The 21,294-nt window shown below is 40.3% G+C and overlaps 1 protein-coding gene across 4 annotated transcripts in view; it reads right to left on the bottom strand.

Moving 5' to 3' along the window:
- Positions 1-21,294, bottom strand: part of LOC124175488 (equilibrative nucleoside transporter 4) — a 76,590-nt gene that overhangs the window by 33,817 nt on the left and 21,479 nt on the right. Inside the window, exons 9-11 of one of the 4 annotated variants that reach the window (XM_046555815.1) lie at positions 15,269-15,509; positions 9,016-9,293; positions 2,315-8,750 (exon numbers count right to left, since the gene is read on the bottom strand). In XM_046555815.1, coding sequence (XP_046411771.1) covers positions 8,709-8,750; positions 9,016-9,293; positions 15,269-15,509 — 561 coding nt within the window. In that variant the 3' untranslated portion in view covers positions 2,315-8,708. Of the gene's footprint in view, positions 1-2,314; positions 9,294-15,045; positions 15,209-15,268; positions 15,510-21,294 lie in introns of those variants that run through there. The other 3 variants (XR_006869173.1, XR_006869172.1, XM_046555814.1) reach the window with 3 other exon arrangements.

The following is a 21,294-nucleotide window of genomic DNA, read 5'->3' as shown; positions in this document are numbered from 1 at the left end:
TTCTTGGAATATGTGGTGGAGCAAATAACAAAGTATTAATATTGATGATGCATATCCGCATTTCAATATTAGACGGTCATTGACTGTCTTACGAGCTTCGCATCAGAAGCGTAAGATCCCAAAATGTAAACACACTTACAGACATTCTTACAAGTTGTGCTCGAAGAGGAAGAACACTTTCTACATTCACACATACTATCACAGCACAAGAAAACAAATTTGAACTTACTGGTGATGAGAGGAATTAACGACATCAGAGTCAGGGCGGTTAGGTGGTCTAGTGGAGTAAGGCTCCGGTAAAGCATCGCTAGATACCAGGTTCGATTCCTGGCTCCGTCGTTAATTTTTCGAACTTACCAGTTTTTCAAAATTATACGGTTCAACAGCAAATAACAAAACTGGTATATAATTTCCTAGTTATCGGGTAGTAATTAGAAACAAATGTCACTTGGACGAATTGACATTTTTTGTTTCAAATGCTATTTTGAATCCGTCACGTATAACCTACAAATAAGATGCTGTGTTGTTTTTCCAGTTTCATCGAAAATTATGAGGGAGCAAATTACGAGATTTGCCGAGCAATTAACAGCGATTGAGGAGCAATTAGGAGCAGTTATCAGATTATTCACTACATTCGTCTAAGAGATCTATCAAAACAAATTCGACTATACTTCGCCATGCGAAAACCCCTTTTCGGTTGTTTCTGATCCATTCGAAAACTATGCAGAACCAATGCATTAAAGTAATAGAGCCATAAGGAGCAATACAAAGCTAATCCTATTCCGATGGAATATCGGACGTTTCGTCATCAACATTTGTTTAAATTTGGCGTTATTTTACAGGCAACGTTACCGACCGACGGTATGTGAACTGTTTTTTTGAATTTTCTTGAAAGCCGCGCGGGAACAAATAACAAAAATCACGGAGCAATTAAGAGTAATTAAGGTGTAATTATACGGTACATGAATTTCCTGGAAATTCCACGGTTTTCGAAAATTCACGAAACCCCTGGCCAATGCCGGATATGCATTTTTGCTTTCTTCGATTTTTTCAAAACCCGCGTGAGAGCAAATAATAAAAAATAGACGGCAATTTATAGCAATTCAGGAGAAATTTCTTGAGAAATTCGAAGATCGCAAGCCAACTTTTTCAATTTGAATGATTACATGCGTTATTCGACTCTTTTGTCGGTAACATACCGGTTGCATGTGGGACATGCCCCAATTTTGTCACTTCTGTCGATAACATACTGGCGGCATGTGGGAAACGCCTGGAGTCCGCTACTGTGGTAAGGTAGATTTGACTCGAAAGCCACCATATATGCCAACGAAGATGGAATTCCATACAATCGTACAGCTTATGGACTGCTTGAAGCAAGGCTTTCCGCGACTCGTCAATCTGTAGGGTGGCTCTACCGATGGCCGAAACACATCGTCACTGTATCAACGACTGTACTCATTAGCATCGCATTAGTATAGAGTTCTCTATGTGAACCACACAAGCAAAGGTACCACTAGCGACACCTAGATGTGGGCTGATAACTCATAGAACATTCCAACTTTTCATGCCTCAAATAGCCTGCAGGTCGAACGCTTCTATGAGACTCCATCTTCATTGCTATAACTACGATGCATGATTCCCTGTAAGGTTCGAATAATTTCTGGATATTTTGAAAACATTACAAATAAACGGGACAAATACTTACGAACTTCACCGTTATGTATGATATTGTATTATGTTCAACTAAATTATTTAGTCCCCCACTTTTTATTGAGTATTTATTGACTGCTAATAACTCACAAGGTTCAGTATATTTACTTGCAGTAAGTGTTGACTGGACATGTATAAAGTATAAAAAAAAAATTGCCAGGTTTGAGTTATTTTTCGTAATTTTTCGCCGAAGTCAAGCGGGCACGGGAGTAATTCTCGTATTCTGCGATACTGACTCGTCTTGTGAGACTCCGATGTAGGAGAGTTCGCATAGTACGATGCTTTTGATCGTAGGATTGAAAGTTGAAAATACCAAATAATTGATCAACTTTCAATAAGATTAGTATGCAAGTACAAAAGATCATGGTCGTTGTTAATTTGCAGTCAATAATTGTATCAATAAAATGTATACGAGAAATTGAATGTCTACTTGTGTATTTGGCAAACAATCAATGCACAATGGCATGTATTTTGCACATTGTGCATACGTTTTGAATATTGGAAAGATGTTCAATGCTGCGTGAGTTAAGTATTTCGAAACAATTTAGAAATGACTGTTTCTTGTCCTACTGTACCGATAAAATAGTATAGTGACTTTGACATCTTACCGTGAAATTGTGATAATTTATTTCGTTTAATAACATCTTACACTTTCACTTTCATTACTATACACAATTCTTATATATTTTGGAGTCTGATGTGCACGTAATTTTCCACGTATAGAAAATATTCTCACAATATAAATCTGGGAAGGTCTATTAAATAAATATGACAATCGAACACGTAAGAGTAGAAGCCAATACAAACATGTAGAACAGTCTGAAAGTTCGTAGCAGGTTGTAGAAGCTTCTGAACAGCGGTCGCCACTATCGACGCACGCCATCCCCAAAATAAAGACCTATTACTTGAAATAATGAGGAATAATAAGAATAGACTAAAATCATTGGAGCCACAGACAAGGCAATATCAAACTTTACCAACTTCCAAACAATTAATTAAGCTATAGAAATGGTATATTATTGATTAAGTTTCATTAATTTATGTGTCATGAGCGATTTGAAACCCCAAGAATTACGATTTTCCTTCATTAAAATTAAAAACTTAGGTTATCTGGTGATAAGATGGCGCCGACAACCAGGCTCTGACGTCATGAAAACATTTTCCAATACTCATCTTATAATTTTATTACTGGATTATTAATTGTTGTTATACGTTAATTGTTACTAACGTATCTGAGCATACGTCTGTAATGTTAGCAGAACCATGTTGGAAAAATCGATCATTACACATACCGTAATTAGGTGGTCTTTAGGTACTAATTAGGTGCCCTCTTCAAAAATTAGGTACTCGATTCCATTACCCATAAAAAAAAAATTTCACTCTGAGCTGCTGACGCAATGTCATGCTGGCAGCACATAGTCTAAGAACGCGGAATATTGGTTATCGAAAAAAAGGTTCTTTTTTTGTTAATTACTAAAGATTGAAAATCAAAAATTGTCACCGCTGATATTTAAAAGCTCTTAAACCACGCAATAAGCACCTAAAGAACACCCAATTCCTGAGTCAACCAATTTTTTTTTACTGCCATTATTTGATGATATTTCGAAGTGGCAATACATTTTTTAAGATAATGAATTTGAGCACTTAATTTTTGAATATGGCACCTAAAGAGCACCTAATTCCTGCGTAAAGCAATTTTTTCCATAGCCAATATTCCGCGTTTTTAGACTATGCACTGCCAGCATGACATTGTGTCAGCAGCTTAAAGTGAAAATTCTTTTTTATCGGTAACGGAATCGAGCACCTAATTTTTGAATAGGACACCTAATTAGCACCTCAAGATCAACTAATCATGGTATCCGTAATGATCGATTTTTTCAACATGGTTCTGCTAATATTACAAACGTGGTTTGAATTTTTCCAAGATCTTGGAACAGTGTCTTTAAAACATATGAAGAATTGATTTGTAAATCAGGGACACCGTTACATCGGTCTTTTGTATTTTTCAAAATCAATTCGTAACATTTTTTGCACACAGTATGGCACGAAAAAAACGGAATTTTGATCTAACGTCCATAGTGACTAATTTGTTAATTTCTAGCCTGTGCTTGTACAAATTTTTCATAGCTCTATATCTCAGTGAATTTTCGATTGTAAGATAAATCCTTCAGTATGACTACCCTATTTACATTATCACATGATATGTGGCGCGGCCTTTGATGAATGAAAATTTATATCTATTTGAGATTTGATACATAGAATACTGATATTTCAAATCTGTCTTGCCGATTCTTAGGATTTGCACATCGCAAAAATTACAGATATGTAGTTAGTGAAAGTTTTTGATTATGCTTCCTAGTGCCGTGTTTTATTGTTGTCCATTTTCGAATAACTTTGCGAAACACAACTCAGGTTGTGACAGTTAATATTATGAAAGGTACAGTTTCCTGATGTATGCAAAATGCATGTCCGAGGAAACTGTTATGCAATCAATTGAGTGAAAAAAAAATGAAACCAAAGAAACGATGATTATAATAGTTAAATGAGCAGATTATTAATATTGGTAAAATTTTTCAACTATCCGTATAAGCGTCGTATTTTCAACAATATCGGCGAAACAAGATGCTTTTCAATTATTAGTTTCTAAAATATACAAATTGTGAGTACCTACCTATCAGCGTCACGTACTTTCATTATTATTCTTACTTTTTATACGTGCGCTATATCAACATTATTACACGAGAATCAGCCCTGCATTTGACATTAAACATTTCCGTTATTAGATACATAATATTTATACAATGTTTAACGCGCTGAGGATATTGCTATAGTACAATAATTATACGGTGATAGAAATTTAATGCACCATTTCACAGTTCACATAAAATATATTTTCATAGTTAATAATTAAGAAATCAAAAGCCAGGTCTACGTCAGTTTCATTTCGAGGATCACACGGTTTTTGGATTTCGCAAGAATACATATATCCAATCATATAATAATTGTAATTGTAAGCCAAACGGTACAAAACGAAAATTTCCAATTTCAACAGAAATGATAATACACAGTGTACTTCCGACTATACGTCATGGTATGTTCGGTTGCCAGTTCTTGCATTTTATATTCATACTTGGTTACCCGGTTGAGCAAGTTCGTTATCACGGGAAATACAATTCTCAACTGCCCCAACGGTGATGTAGACAGCAAAAGCCAATCATTAACAGCACTCTCAACGTTTTGTATTAAGTGATATCAAAACACGCATTCAGTGTTATGAAAATATTGTAGCGCTACTGAAGACGTAGATAAGCTTAGCTTCGATTGGGATGCATAGAAATGTTGGCACAATATTCTCAAATCTTCAGCGAATGATTACTTCAATAGTGCACATTGATTTCCATCTATTACGTACAGTCTTCGTTTACAGAAAATCGGACATAATGCGCGATGCATGCGTGAAAATTCCCTGTATATGCAATAACTACAAATCATCCCTTCGGTTACACACTTTAGTAAAATTATGAATCGACACCACTTAATTTTCAATTTCATGTATCCCGAAAACTATGCATTTTTTGGAAATGTCTGGAGATATTTATGAAACTAAGCAACACGATATTATTAGCTTGCGAGAAGAATTGGAGCTGCGCTTAGTTCGAAAACAACATCTTTATTCCCGACTCAACCATAATGTTAACTTTTTTAACCTGAGCAGCGGGATGAAAGTAGCACATTATTCCCTCTTAAAGCATTTGCCGGAAATATGATCTCGTATTTTCCGCAAATTGACGTAACATCTTAGCTCTCAGTATGTGGCATTGGGTGGGACTAATTTCGTGAATGCGACGGAAATGTGTAACAGGAAGTAGGGAAATGCGCGCGCTATTCGATTTACTCAATTTACTACATGATTCTTCGGTGTGGCCTACAGGTGGCGTGTGTGCTGCAGCGTGTTAGCGAGCACGGCGAACACAAACATTTTCATTAGGTGCGAAAGGAGAAAGAGAGAGAAAGAGAGAGAGAGAGAGAGAGAGAGATTTGATTTTGATTATTTAATTAAGCCCTAGCAAAGCTTTGGGGCTAGACGTAAAATAAACAATGAAGTACATTAATAGTGCACACAGTAAGAATAACATATGAATAAGCATGAGAAACATAATTAAAAAGAATTAGCAAAATGAAATACGCAGCGCTAAGACTTAACTATTGTAATGTCATACATGCAGAGTACGCTGAAGTAAATTAAAGATAATCGTAAAACAGTTTGTAAAGAAAAATATATAGATACATAGTCGTGAAATAGTAATGCTCTCTTTTAGATGATATAAGCAAGAGTAGAAACAACAACGACCAAATATACAAGTTTGAATTTAATTTTAGATGAATAGAAAAAACAAAAACAACCAATTCACGTGGATGGGCGGATAAATTCTCAGATCAGTAATAAAGAGTAATACGAGAAGTAAAAATAAAGCTGTAGTCAAAAAGAAATATAAGTCAAAACAGTGTACATAATAAATTATACAAGTTTATCGATATCAGCGTCAGTGAGAATTTCGATCCGCGCATATCCATCATCTTTGCGAGCAAAGATACGCCCAGACCGAGACCAAAATACTTGCATCCACCAATGTTACATTTAGCTTTCGCTTTACGTAGTAAGTTATACTTCGTCGATGATAACAACTCGTTTACAAGAATCTTTCCATACTCATTTTCATTTTCAAACACTTCGCCGACCGCAAGGTTTAATTTGGCGCGCTTTATCTCACTGATGCGATCACGTACCCTCGGCGATTTAAGAATAACAATGAGAGAATTAGAAGTTATTGGCAATTGAATTTGTGATTCATTATCAACAGAGGCTGGCTTACGAGCAACTTTACGGATCTCAACAATTTCTCCCATTAGATCGGGTATCCCTAGAGAAGAGAAAATTTTTCCCACTATTTCATTCGGTGTATCATCAATTGAGACGGGAATACCAGATAGGGTTATGCCAGCTTCTGTTGATTTTGACACTAACGGTCCGGACAAGCGAAGTTCTTTTATCTGACGAGAAATTTCGACGTAACATTGGTCTAGACGATGAATATTTTTTTGATTTACATTGACTAAATTCGCAATCTCGATTAGCTTATTCGCCGACATTTTCACTGAGTTGCTCAAGTCTGTAATTACCGACATGAACTTGGCGTTATTCTTGTCAAGTAAATCGAATATTGTTCTGAGAAGAGTCTTGCTACAAGATGCCGATATCTCTGACGGAGTTTCGATGGAATTCATATCGCTGATCTATTGTATGAATTTAGCACGTTCGACAGCGCGGAAGGAGTTGACAGCGCGGCTCAGTAGAGCCGTGGAACAGTCAGTATAGCAGATAACTATTAGTAGTAATTACCAAGCAGCTCAGGCAGAATCATCGAACAGTGAGTGGTAGATCACGACGCAATCATTGGAGAAGCAGAAACAAGACAGCAGGCACGATCTCCAATCGCATCCAAGCTTTGACGCATGCGCATAGCCCAGTATCAGAGAGAGAGACAGCAATTGTTGACGATGCCGTAGAAGAAGTAGGGTTAGGATTCCAAATGCTTTTCACCTCACTTTTCCCAAAAACAGCTCACCGAGGAAAGAATTCTATTTATGGAGGTGAATAGCAATTTTGTGCGTGCTATGTTCTGCAAAAAAGAACGCCCGTGGGCAAGAGACAGCAGAGATATGTCAAGAAAACAGCGGAACGAAAAACAAGATAACAGAATGTACTCACAGAGAAAGAGAGAGTCGAGAGAGAGAGAGAAAGAGAGAGAAAGAGAGAGAGAGAGAGAGAGAGAGAGAGAGAGAGAGAGATTGACTGATAACTGACTGACAAAGAAAATTTACTAAGCGAAAGCTGACATCTGCCAAATGGCTAGAACCATGTATATATGTACAGCAGAACCGAAAAATGAAACATAAGAAATACAGAGGAAACATAAATAAAAAAAAAAAAATTAAAATAGTGTAAAACAATACAATAAGATACTAAGATAAACACATGGAGTTACAGCACTCAGATAACTCAAAATAAATATAAAAATAATAGTATAAAACAACATAGAGCAAAGCCAGCTCATTCTCATTTCCCACACATAGGTTTAGAGACGCACACCAAAATGTAAAATAATAATGTTACAGAACTGTCTTACACATACTTTTCATATTAAACAGTGGACAGGTGTCTGAAAGATAAAAATAGGATAAAAGTTATAAGAGTGAAATAGTAAGACAGTAAAGTAAACACGGTGAGCGCAAGCAGGTATCTCAGAAATAAATATGAAAATAATAAGAAATTAATAATATAAACAAAAAAAGCCGGCTCACTCTCGTTCCCACATATACATATCGAGAAGCATATCAAATATAAATAATATTGCAAACAAAACTACCTCACATGCAAACTCCATACAATACAATGGATAGGTGTCCTAAAAATAAAAATAGGATAACATAGGTACTAGAGTAAAATATCAGAAGTTTCGTATCAATATAAAGATAGTAAATGGTAAATAGTAAAAAAAAAAATAGTAAAGAGAGGTAGAGAGAGAGAGAGAGAGAGAGACGAATAAAGAGAAAGAAGACACGGCTATCAACTGTTAGTTCTGCTAACCTTAACTTGATCAGCACGACGCAGGTTAGATGTTGTACATCATTAGCGACTACTGTAAGACTTGCTCAATTTTTGTGGTTTTCTCTCTCTCTTTTCCATTTCGAACTACATCTTTCCGTATTAGCATTGATTATCATTTCAATTGTTGATGCTACTAATATACACTAAATGCCGCACAATTATTTTCAGCGTATTTCTAAGATTTTCTAAAATTTTATTTTATATTTAGAACATATATTTTTTAGGAGGTGGAGCCCGCCCCCCCCCCCTGCTCCCACACCTTCACTCCCGCCGTCGTACATCCATGCATTACTTGTAAACGTGGTTTGAATTTTCTCTTCCTTTCTTTTCAAGTTAATAATGTGACCAGAGTTGAGTCGGAAATAACGTCCTATATGTAAAATAGGAATCAAAGGAAATTATTCTCTTGTTACATAATATACTATTAATTCAAAAATTTCTGGGTCGTGGAAATCTAGTATGAAAACGGAGAGTCAAATGAGGCAATATATGTATGTTAGCTGCCGCAGGTTACTTTAATGTGGTAAAATTGCGTTGCTCGCCGCGGTTGCATTAGCCAAAAATTTTGGTAGTGCAGTTGTCATAGCGTTGAGTGTACTGGTGTTGGAAAACGTTGTTGTGTCGTTGGAAAATACCGTGGTTGCTATGGCAGCGGTGACTGCGGTCGTGATAGTTTTCAATGCAGGAATTCTCGTCAGTCTATCTACCATTGGAAGGCCAGTAGTGATTGTCGCCATTGTAGTTGTTTGCATGAGGATTGATGATGTAGAGTTGACTGTAGCTGATATGATCTTCCGGACTTTTGGACATATGTCTTTCGTTTGGAGCGGGGGTCCCAGGCAAGCATCAAGCATGTATGCCAGTAGAGATCCAACGGTCAGTCCCGTCGTGTAAGAGAGTGTCATGATGTTGCCTGTAATAGATAAGGTATACTTAAGCGGCCGTAAAATTAATGTTATTGCCATAATTTATCACTTAATATCAAACTCGAAATTGTATTGGTGCTGGACAAAGAGTTGAATTATTGGGACTGTCACTTAGCAATGCGTCATCTAGTGGGAACAAAATGAAACTAATGCAGCCAGATTGACGATTAACCGTTGACTGTCTTTTTCGCCTGTGGATAGTAAAAAAGGTATATTATTGATAATATTTAATTAATTTATCTCTTATAAGTCATTTGAAACCTCAGGAATTACAATTTGCCTTCATGAAAACTGAAAACTTAGGTTATGTGGCGATGAAATGGCACCGATAATCAGGTTCAGGGGCAATGAAGACATTTTCCAATACTTATCAGCTGGTGTGTAGAACAGATTTCAAGATTACATAATTCATAAAAATTTCACATGATTACACAAGATTAATAAGGATTTCGAAAAATTTATTGATTGATGTACATCAGATTTCGAGGGGATCAACCCCTCAATCGAATTGAATACTTTGATCTGTAGAACCTCTCCACATCATTGAACTTTCCGCTCTTTGGACAACCCAAAAAAATATAGGAAGTTATTATAATCAACCGGAAAATGAAAAGTTGAGTTTTAACTAAATCTCGACCTTTTAAGCTCTGGAGAATCACCTCTGACCATTTTCGGACGACTGCCTGTGTGTGTGTACGTGCGTGCCCGTATGTGTAATCAATTTTGGTTTGGCAATATCTGGGAAATGAATGAATGGATCTAGATGATTTTGGTCTCGGGGCTTCTCTTAACAGAAAAGTGATTATATTTTGAATATGATCAGTCTGATAGTTTGTGAGTTATTTGATGAACAACATTAAAAATAATGTGTACTCTGTCCGGCGAGAGATCAACACAATTACGAAGCCAAACGCGTCCATTTCGGTCAGATTCCGTTTAATACGCTGCTCACTATACCCAGTTCAGGTTACCGAACGGGTCTCGCAGCTCGCCATACCCGGCTACCGCCGACAAGGGTACCCAGATACTCAAACCTTATGGTTGATTTCAAACCTTCGAGTGTCAGTCGTTACAAAATAGCGAGCGAATCCGGACTTGTGAAATTTCAAGTAAGATATAATGAGACCGTGATATTCATATTATTTTATCCATTAGTCCTGTGACAGAGCGTGGAATTTTCAATGTGCGAAATTGAAGGTACGATACTGATTATGAGTATCAAGCTCCACTATCCCCACTTGACCTTTGCTCCACCTGGAGGCTTATTACGGTTTTCGGATTGGGTGGAAATGACGAATGTGAGCGACTCACCCTATTACGGTTAATCTCACCTCGTGAAAGTGCGTGTCTCTTCGCGCGAGCTAACTCGACACAAAATTGGATGTGAGAAGGTGAGATTGAAGTGAGTTAACGTGTTTGAGGACAGTCGTGGCGCTAGTGTAGCAACAGACGCAAATTGCACAGTAACGGTTAACCTAACAAGCCACAAGCAAGTCACAAATATTGAACATTTGTCAAAAGAAATAAAATGAATAATTCAATGGTCGTATTTTTCATGCCAAATCGAAATAATAGATGATAAAGAATTCAACGAAGATTGCGGGATGCCTCAAATCCATTTATGAGCCCCGAAAATGAATTTCGAAGTCTTTACAGGCGAACAATTCCAAATACTTCTAGGTTTATAGATATATTTCTTTGATGTTAATATTCACAATAAAAATAAAAAATAATGAATAATCAAACAGTGAAAGTGTATGTACATTCCAAGCCATTCCAAACTGTAATGGCGTGAGATCACTATTCGGAGGTGTCCTAGTGATTTCACATTTTCACTCGGCAGATCCGTAATTGGATGAGCGAATTCCCGTGTGATGAGAATGTGAACAGTGACTACGCGCTCACCTGAGAACCGTAATAAGCCTCCTGAACCTGTGCGACGCTGAGTCGATCTCTCGCCGAATAGAGTATAGTTAATTTGATCCATCTTGATGAGGCCAGTCTAAGAACTTTCCGGTGGAATGCGTTTCGTGCCGGGCGTAGTTTTTATTGCATTTTGATGGCTCGGTATTGGCAAGTACGGCAACTTTTTACTGGCGTGCGTACGAAAATTACTGATACACTGTTGGATAGTACCTATCTTATGACAACCGAGTGCCCTCCACCTTTCGACTGACGAATACAGTTTTGTTACAATTTTATCGTTTGATATCGGCCCCTCCGGCAGTCTAATAACATAATATCAAATTTTGATATAATGTCCACAGCTTTAAAGTTACTCGAACACGTACGGCTTGTGAACAGTGAAAAATAATTTTTTATTATATTATAGATAAAGTACTCATTCTCATCGAAGCGAAATTTCAAGCCAGGTCAACGACTAAATAAGAGAGATAGAAGTAGTTGAAAATCGGATTCTTAACACAGGGCTTATGGGAGAATTACCCCTGCGAGACATGGGCCGAGTAATATTATGCATTTATCGAACAGATGTTGATGAAAAACTGAAGTAATGTTAATTAGATCACGAGGATTGAAAATACAACAATAAAGTGTAGGGTCAATAACAACAATGAAAAGATATTGGTTGTTGAAGTGTCAAAAAATTGGTAGTTGAGAAATGTTGAGTAACTGCCTCGAGAATCGGTAGCGTCGCAGATATCACGTGGTATGTGTATAACGCCAGGGCGCATGCGTGAGAACAATCTACGGGGTTAGGCTAGTGCATGGTCATCACGGACTTATGGACGGAGCCTTTGTGTGCGGGGATGCGGCGAAAGATGGAAGGGGAATCAGAGCCGTCGCCCATCTTGATGAGCTGAATAGATATACGTATACCACAGACCACGAACGCACGCGGATGTGTATGCACGTGCAGATGTTTGTTATTATTGTATAGGTTAGGTCAGACGGTAACCGATCACGGACTGAGAATTCAGAATAATACAGCATGCCTTATTGTGTAGCGCCTAACTGCAAAAACAGATCTTTCTCAAAATCACAAAAACAATGTGAGGTCGAAGTACAGAATAAGGCTATATTTCACCTGTAAGTATAAGTAACGCTTCTGGAACTGTAAATAAGGTGAATGCTGTGATTCCAAGTAATGTATTTGTATCTACATTCCTTCAAGTTTTCCGAAAAATATTGAGAGGCGTAGGATATGGCTTTATACGATAGGGTTGACGAAGCAAGTGTCCCAAAGTATGCTTATTTATGTTCATGTCATTTTTCACCGGAATCATTCGATCGAACATCTGCTTTCAAAGTTAGGCTGAAAGAAGATGCTATACCAAATGTGAGTTCAATTCATAGTTTTTGAATACAAATATATTTCAGCATGTGAATATAAATCATTTATTTATGTAGGTTCTATACATATACAAAAATTTACGAATTATTCAACGCGGTGTTTCTGTTCATTCTGTCATTGTATTATATTTTTTTTTGGTTTTTTCTTCGTTTACATTTATACTCAGTATTATTCTGGTTCTATGCACAGGTGCTTTGCACTTCTATAGAATGTACGCCGGAATTAAAATTGGATTTAAAAAAAATGTGCTTACCTGCACAGTTTTTTATACAAAAAGAATTGAAGCTGTGTTCGTACATACCTATACAGTTCGAGGAAATAGTTTATCATAACAATCTGTCCGAAAAACTAATACTGCCTAAAGTGAATCGTTCAAACGTGGCGCCCGAAAACTTGGCTCATCAATATGGCCGACGTGCTACCACATGTACTCTCCGCAAGGCGCATGCCCCTCGCCATCAAGCCTAGCTTACGCTCCGTCCATAAGTCCGTGATGGTCACCGATGAGTGCGACGAACAAATTGGCGGTGGGAATGAAATAGACAATTGCGACGTTACTGGTATTCTGTATGCAGTACCGTAATGTGAAATTATTTCTAATCCCTGGATTTTATTTATCCACAAACAACGAGTAATTGTTACATCAAATTATCAATAACTTGATGACGAGCCACTGTACGATGACAAACATGTATATTACTAAAAAAATTGAGGGCATTGCTTGAGCCCCCACAGAAATCGGCACTGAGTGTTAGAGCCACCTTAACCGGATTGCCATCACTTTGGCATTATGGTACATGACATTGCTAGCATTTTGACGATTCAGTACAGGTAATACAGACTGGCTTATGATGGTAATATGCCATCATTCGTCCGATGAAAGCAATTTTCATCTATTCATGATATGGAGTTCTTGCTAGATACATGGTATGCAAAATTAAGTAGTTGACCAGTTTACCGACCAAAATTTATAGTTGACGGTAATCGTTGATCTAAATATGTTGCTTTGATGAAGCAATAGGGCCATATTTTCTCTGAAGTATCTTGAAAATAATTGGGACCAAATTTTTGCCAAAATACTGATGTTAATCACCTGACAGTCTTGATGATGATACAATCATGAATGAAAATTTCTGTGATATGTGTTCTGTAGTGAGATAATTTTTAATATTCTATGACAGCACGAAATTCCATCTCCTGATCGGAGTCGTGTATCAGTAGGAAAATGGTTTCCTGTTTTGTAAAGCAAACTGTAGCCTAATGAATAGAGCGTGCGACTGGTAATGCCAGTGGTCCCTGATCGAATCCCATCTTGAAAGCGTCAGATTTGTCGTGAAACTAAAATTGCGTTTTAAGGGTTCTTGACTAATGTAAGTTGATATTAATTTAAAAAATATATAATAGAAGTTACATTAGGCTGATTAAATACATTTGGAAAAATATTTTGATCGTTTACATAGTCAAGTTGTTGCTGCATCAGCCTTCAGTGCAGCGGCTCTATATCAAACTGGCAATGGTCCAGCACGGTGTGTTTGCTAGGTCAACTTTGAATTTTTGGGGTGATTATATTAACGTCCTTTTTTCTGTTTTTGTTTCGAAAAATAGGAGGAGGTAATTAAAAATTGGAAAGGTGACATCTCGCGAGTTGATCTACGCATTTTTTTATGAAATTCGCAAGCTTAGCCGCTTCGACCGCAGTAACTTGATCGCGTTTATGTCACTCTAATTAAGATTTTGTAAAATGATTATTTAAAAAATTAAGAAACGTGCGTAGTCTTAGGTTTTAAATTTAGATAATTTAACATTAAATTGATTGAATAGTTAAAATGTTGAGTAAATTATACAGGAGACAACAAAAGAAAAAAAAATTTTTAATTCTATTTAAGTGAATAAATTTTGATTCTATACATCGAATAATAACTAAAATCTTCATTTATTACTTATAAAGTTTGCTTTTGTCTTTTTAACGTTGTTGAATAAGTATTGAAGTTTATGATTGCTACTATAAGCAGCAGGTAGCAGTACCTTGAAATATCAAACCTTTATCCAATACAACTATTTTTTCTTTTATTAGTTACGTGGAAGAAATCAAAATTTGACATCTAGAACACAGGCTCAAAATTTGTGTTAACCGGTGTTATCATTAAACGGATTCTCCAACCTCCTGTTACTAATTTACATGTAATAAAATTCATGTCATTTAACTTTGTTTCAGTCGCATGTTGTTCTGATATCCTTAACTTTTTGCACCGTCACATTATCCGCTAAATTTAATTATTCCAGAATCACAATTCCCAATGAATGGAATAATTATTTCTAGTCAATTTATTTTTACCATGTTTTCTAATTAAAGTGATAATCTTGTATCGTGAATTTATCACGATCTAGTGATTCACATAATTCTGACTACTCTGTGCGACACTGACGCCAATGGTTACCATGACGGTCGCGGGCTCAAGATTCCCTAGCGGAACGTATTTTTTCTCAAGTTTGCAGTATTGACCGTCTAGCTCGGCTCACGTAAGAGTTGTGCATGTGTGGGGTAGGCGTACTGAGTGGATCAGATTGGGTCCATTGACCAGGCCTTCCCTGTATGTACATGTAATAGTGATCCATCGGTTAGAAGGTGTTATATACATAGCTTCTTACCCGTCAATTCTCTGTGTTCCTCGGGTACCTTGCTGGGTGCTTGAATCATGGGTACACTTCCAACAATTCCGTTGGTCAAGCCTAGGAGTAGCGAGAACAATAACGGATAGCCTTCGCCCGACAAAATCGGCGCTCGTCTTGGAATAGCGCACAACAGGAACAGGGGAATGAGAATCGCACGTGCTCCAGAAAAGTATAGTAGCTGTGTACGAGTCCACTCGTATGGGATCGAGGCTAAGACCTGAGGAAAAGTAGCATAAATACAGTCCGCTCTCATAATAGTACCGGCGATGGGGGAGTAGCGGAGTATTTTTCTTGGAACTCAGGTACCCCCACCACTGACTTGCGTTCACGCCGTCGAAATTCTCGTCTCGCTCTCGTAATAGTGCCGCCGCACCGGGTAAACTGTGATTACTCGGGTATATTTACATTCGTTTTCCTTATCATAAAAAAATGGATTAATCCGATTTTCGAAATTCAATTTCTTTTTCTAAATTTCGTTATTTCAGGAAAACTTTTCACACGTATCCCCATTTACTCCACAGAAAGTGTTAAAAAAACATATTGATACAGTAAAATCATCAAATGTATATAATCTCTACTTCTTAGAATAAAATCAATTATTATTTCAATGATAATAATAGAAATTTATGAGAATTTTTTAATGATATGTGTTTAGAGAGATGGCAAAAGGATATGGATCATCGACGTGGGATCCGCGAATTAGTGATGAGGACGAGTGTAAATGAAACGAAAATGATGTTGAGATGGAGAGAGATAATGATTACCGATAAACGAGACTTTTATTGGTTTCGATGTGGCGATACAGACCGTATCGCAAGAGAACGTTACAGAGAGTGAAGATTTTACCGAGCGAGAGAACACATAGATTACACACATACATGATTTCGAGACAGTAGACAATACATGAGATACAGCTGATAGGTTTTGAGTCGTGACACGGGCAAGTGGTGAGATTTGACGCAGAGACGACAAGTAAACATTGCACGCGAGTGTACGTACATGTGCGAGGACGATTTCGAGTGTCGCGAGACACACATTTAACTATTCGATACTTTGCCGAAACATACCGCCCGCTTCGCTATCGGTAACGATCGCGAAATTAGATTATGCCGCCCGCCGTGCGTTATTCATTCTTAGAGTCAATAATTGTCTTGAGAGGACACCGGAAGCACACACAATTTTACGATTGGACGTTTTAACACAGCGGATTTCGTTTTAACGGTCACCACGCGAACGAGACCGTCGGTTCCCGGATGCATTTCGATCACTTTCGCGAGGGGCCACACAGATGGAGGTAGATTTTCGTTTTTTACGAGAACGATGGATCCGATTTTGATGTTCCCGCAATAAGTCTGCCATTTCGAGAGGTTTCGGAAGGACTGAAGATACTCCGTACTCCACCGTTTCTAAAAATGCTCCAGCATTTGACGCGAGTGTTGCCAATGCGGTAGCCGTTGAACTGGCACCTCGATGAGTGACGGCTCAGGAATTGTGTTTAATGCTGAGCCGACGAGAAAGTGTCCTGGAGTCAAGGCACTGAAGATCCCGTGAATCGTCCGAGATGGCGCAAAGTGGTCGAGAATTGAGCGTGGCTTCTACTTGCGTGAGAAACGTCGCGAATTGCTCGAACGTTTGAGTCGCATCTCCGATGACTCGTTTGAGGTGAAATTTGACCGATTCGACTCCGGCTTCCCATTTTCCACCGAAATAAGGCGCGGAGGGAGGATTGAACCGCCACTGGGTTCCGTGTGATGCGAGTATGTTTGCGATTTCTGAGAACTCCTTTGACGATGCAGCGAGAAGACGGCGAAGTTCTGAGTCTGCGCCGACGAGATTCGTTCCACAACCGCTTGCGATCGAGGCACAAATTCCTCGTCGAGATGTGAAGCCGAGGTCGTGAAGCAGATGAAGATAACGATATATCCCTTGCATGATTTCGCTCCTCTTCCGGGGGAGGCTCGAATCGAGAATGGACCAGCGTAGTCAACGCCAGAGTGAAGAAACGGCCTTGATTGCGTGACTCGAGACTGAGGGAGTTGGCCCATCTGTTGGCTGTTGAGAGTGGCGCGATGACGCGCACAAGGAACGCTACGATGTATGAACATGCGGATCGGTACTCTTCCTCCCAGGATCCAGTACCGCTGTCGGATTGTAGTGAGAGTGAGTTGCGGACCTCCGTGGAGCGTCAACCGATGATGATGATCGATGATCAATGTGGAGAACGATGATTCGTGAGGCAAGATGAACGGGTGCTTTTCGTCATACGAAAGCAATGAGTGATTCAGTCGACTACCGACTCTGAGGAATCCGTTCGAATCGATGAACGGCGTGAGTCGCGATAGTGGATGACTTCGAGTGAGACTTGAGCTTGTCTCGATTTGGCGAATTTCTTCTGCGAAGTACGCCTGCTGGGTCACCTTGGTCCAAAATAGTTGGGCGTCCCTCAATTCGAGAGTAGAGATCGGTCCGACAGTGATAGACGTGTTTACGTGATTAGATGTCGTCTTCGCGAGGAACCGATTTGCTGCGTGCTTACACAATGATGTGACCTTGAGGAGAGTCGATAGTTTTGAGTAGCGATTGTTGAGAAAGTGAGTTTATCAAACTCGTATCTCCCGTGCCTGCGTGCGCTGTGAGGGAGGTGCAGTGTGTGTGGTCGACGAGAGGAGCGCTGGTGTGCACGGATGTGCGTAGAGCGTTTTAGTCTTCCGGCGAAGGGGAGCGAGTAACCACGTCGTTTGCTTATGTATCAATAAAGTTTATTATCGAGTTTCATCCGAACATTATCGTCATACTAATTAATACGGAAACCTTTTCCTTCTCATCCGAAATATCCCAACAGCGATCGACGAAATCTCAGATTTGTAGCAGCTTAGCTGTTGCGATGTGGGTCGACAGCCCTTTTCATTCCTCGAGATGAATGTTTTCTTCCGGTCGCGGAGATAAGGATGGTCAATTGACAGAAGGCTTCGAGAGCCAGGATGGTCCGAAGGTCCAAAGTTCTGATTTTTGGAGTTGCTCCGGAGATGCACCACGAGACGCAAGATCAGCGGGGTTTTCAGAACCCGAGATGTGATACCAACGAGCGCGCGCGAACTCTTGGATTTCCGTTACGCGATTACGAACGAATTCTTTCCACCGCGATGGGTGGCTTTTGATCTACGCGAGCGCGACTGTGGAATCCGTCCACAGATAAACCGGGGTATTTTCGAAATTAAGAGTCTTTTCCACATGACACATCAACCGGACGAGAAGATTCGCGGCACAGTGTTCGAGACGAGGAATTGTCACCTTCTTTAGCGGCGCTACTTTAGTTTTCGCGCACACTAGTGAAACGCGCACTTCGTGAGTGTTGATATACGTTCGCGCGGAGATCACTGCGCCTAATGCACTTTGAGAGGCATCCGCGAAACCGTGGATCTCTATCCCGAGAGATGCTGAACTTAACCCGATCCATCGTGGGATGGTGATAGCTGAGATGCCTTGAAGATCTTGTAGAAACTCGATCCATCGCCAGGACAATGAAGCTGAGAGCGGCTCGTCCGAGTCGAAATCGAGTGCCCACAATTCCTGCATAAAGATTTTGGCTCTGATCGTGATCGGCGAGAGCCATCCGAGAGGATCAAAGAGCTGCGTGGTTTGTGAGAGAACTTTTCGTTTCGTGAAAATGTCCCGAGTTTGATGAATTTGTGGAGAGAACGCGAACGCGTCGATGTCTGGTCTCCACGCAAGACCGAGAGCCCGAAAGAATGGACTTTGATCGAGATGTAGATGCACCGCGATCTCTTGATGGTTTCGAGAAATGTCAACGAGAGTTTCTGGGTGGCTTGAAGTCCACTTTTGAAGTTCAAAGCCGCCCGCCTTGAGCAGTTGATTGAGTTCGTTGATTTCCTTGCGACCTTGATCAACGTCCTCTGTTCCTGAGAGGATGTCGTCGACGTACGTGTTTTCGAGAACGACGTGGCTCGCAAAGCGATACTGCTTACCTTCATCCTGAACGAGTTGATGAAGAACACAGATCGCGAGATACCGAGCGCTTGCAAGGCCATACGTTACCATAATCAGTTGATATTCTTCAATCGGTAGCTCTGGTTCTTCCCTCGAGAGGATTCGCTGAAAATCTTGGTCATCATTGTGGACCAAAACTTGTCGGTACATCTTGACGATGTTTGATGAGAACGCGACTGGATATTGTCGCCAGCGTAAGAGAACGTCCGCGAGGTCGGTTTTCACTTTTGGACCGACGAGAAGATTGTCTTTGAGAGAGAGTCCGAGGTTGGTTCTTTGAGACCCGTTGAACACGACACGCAACTGTTGTTGAACTGCTGTCGCGAACTACACCGTGATCGGGATGATAAAACACGCGGGAATTGTCTTCAGGTATATTGATAACGCGACGCATGTGCCCGAGTTCACAATATTCACGAAGGAAGCTCAAGTAAGCTTCCTTGAGTTTCGCGTCGCTACCGAACCGTTTCTCCAAACGAAGGAGCATTTGATGCGCGGGATTCCGCGAGTTGCCGAGCTCTACCAAATTGTCCTTGAGCGGCAGCCGAACTACGTAACGACCGGACGCAGTTCGAGAAACCGTTTCGCGAAAGTGTTGCTCACAACGCTCTTCTTCGGAAGTTAGTGCAAAAAGTTTCGACACTTCTTCCTGCTTCCAAAACTGCTGCACGAGATCGAGCAGTTCGTGATCGAGGGAGCATTGGAAGCCTTGGATTGAGCCATACGAGGGGCTTGCTGCTTCCTCTGAAACGCAGCCGGAGAGGACCCAACCGAACTGAGTTTCTTGCACGATTGGTGTTCCTGGTGTTCCTCTTCGAACTCCTTGACCAGTGATGTTGCTATAGATGTCAGCTCCGAGAATTACGTCGATTTGACTGGGATGTGCAAAACGTAGATGAGGCCAGTCTTCGACGAGAAGTCGAAATGAGGGTAGATACGATGTGAGTCGTGGAAGCACGAGTGCCTCCACCTGACACGAGAACGAGGTGTGAGCACGAGATTGGAGTTGCAATGTCGCGATGCCGCGAGTCACTGCCGATTGATGAGCTCCGACGCCAATGATCGGTATCGTTGCTTGATGCCGACGTAATCGCAATTGTTGCGCTAGCGACTCCGTGACGAATGAACTTTCGGATCCTTAATCGAGTAGAGCGCGAGCGATGATTCTCACTCCAGTCTCCGGATTCGAGGCGATCAATTGCACTGTGGCGAGAAGAACTGGAGAGCGCTTGATCATTGTAGGCTGAGCTGAGTGGTTGCTCACCTGAGAGGCGCTGTTCGAGATCGATGCGTTCTGCACTGCAGGTTGCGCTACTGCGGCCTGTCCTTGAGGTGTGCTGCGGTTGGCAGCTGTCGAGATTGAGGAAGAGTTTTGATGCAGCAAGGAATGATGTCGACCGTTGCACACGCGACACGTTTTTTTGGATCGACAGCCCTTCTGCTGATGTGGACCGAGACAATTGAAGCAAAGCTTTTTCGCAGAAACCACTTCCCTTCTTTGATCCAGAGATTTTTCGCGAAAGGTCGAACAGAACGCGATTGTAGTGGTTGCCTTTGCAACAAGCACACGACTGTTCCTTTGATTGCGCTGTATGTGACCTTGTCGTCTGAAGATTTGACCTTCCTTGCGATGAGTGCGGTTTCGACGTCGCTATTTGATTGTGAGCATGAGCTTGCTCCACGGCTTCGAGGGTGTGGATGCGACCGATGAGAAACGCCTTGAGCTCCGCAAACGTGGGGGGCTCGAGTTTCTCGCTAACACTTTTCTCCCACTCTTTGAGAGATGCTGGGTCGAGCTTGCGAATCGTCATGTGCACGATGATGTGATCCTCTAATTTCTCGGGACCATCGAGAAGTTCGAGCGCGCCAAGAGCTTCTCAAGTGTTGCTGTGCAAGCTCTTTAGTTCCGATGATGATTTTTTAGTGACACGAGGAATCGCGAAAAGTGTCGCGAGATGAGAATCAGTCAGAAGCCGCTTGTTTTCGTATCGTGA

This window comes from Neodiprion fabricii, chromosome 2 (genome assembly GCF_021155785.1).
Source record: "Neodiprion fabricii isolate iyNeoFabr1 chromosome 2, iyNeoFabr1.1, whole genome shotgun sequence".
Classification (NCBI taxonomy): domain Eukaryota; kingdom Metazoa; phylum Arthropoda; class Insecta; order Hymenoptera; family Diprionidae; genus Neodiprion; species Neodiprion fabricii.
The sequence above is the reverse complement of the archived record's forward strand: the minus strand, read 5'-3'. Positions and strand labels throughout refer to the sequence as shown.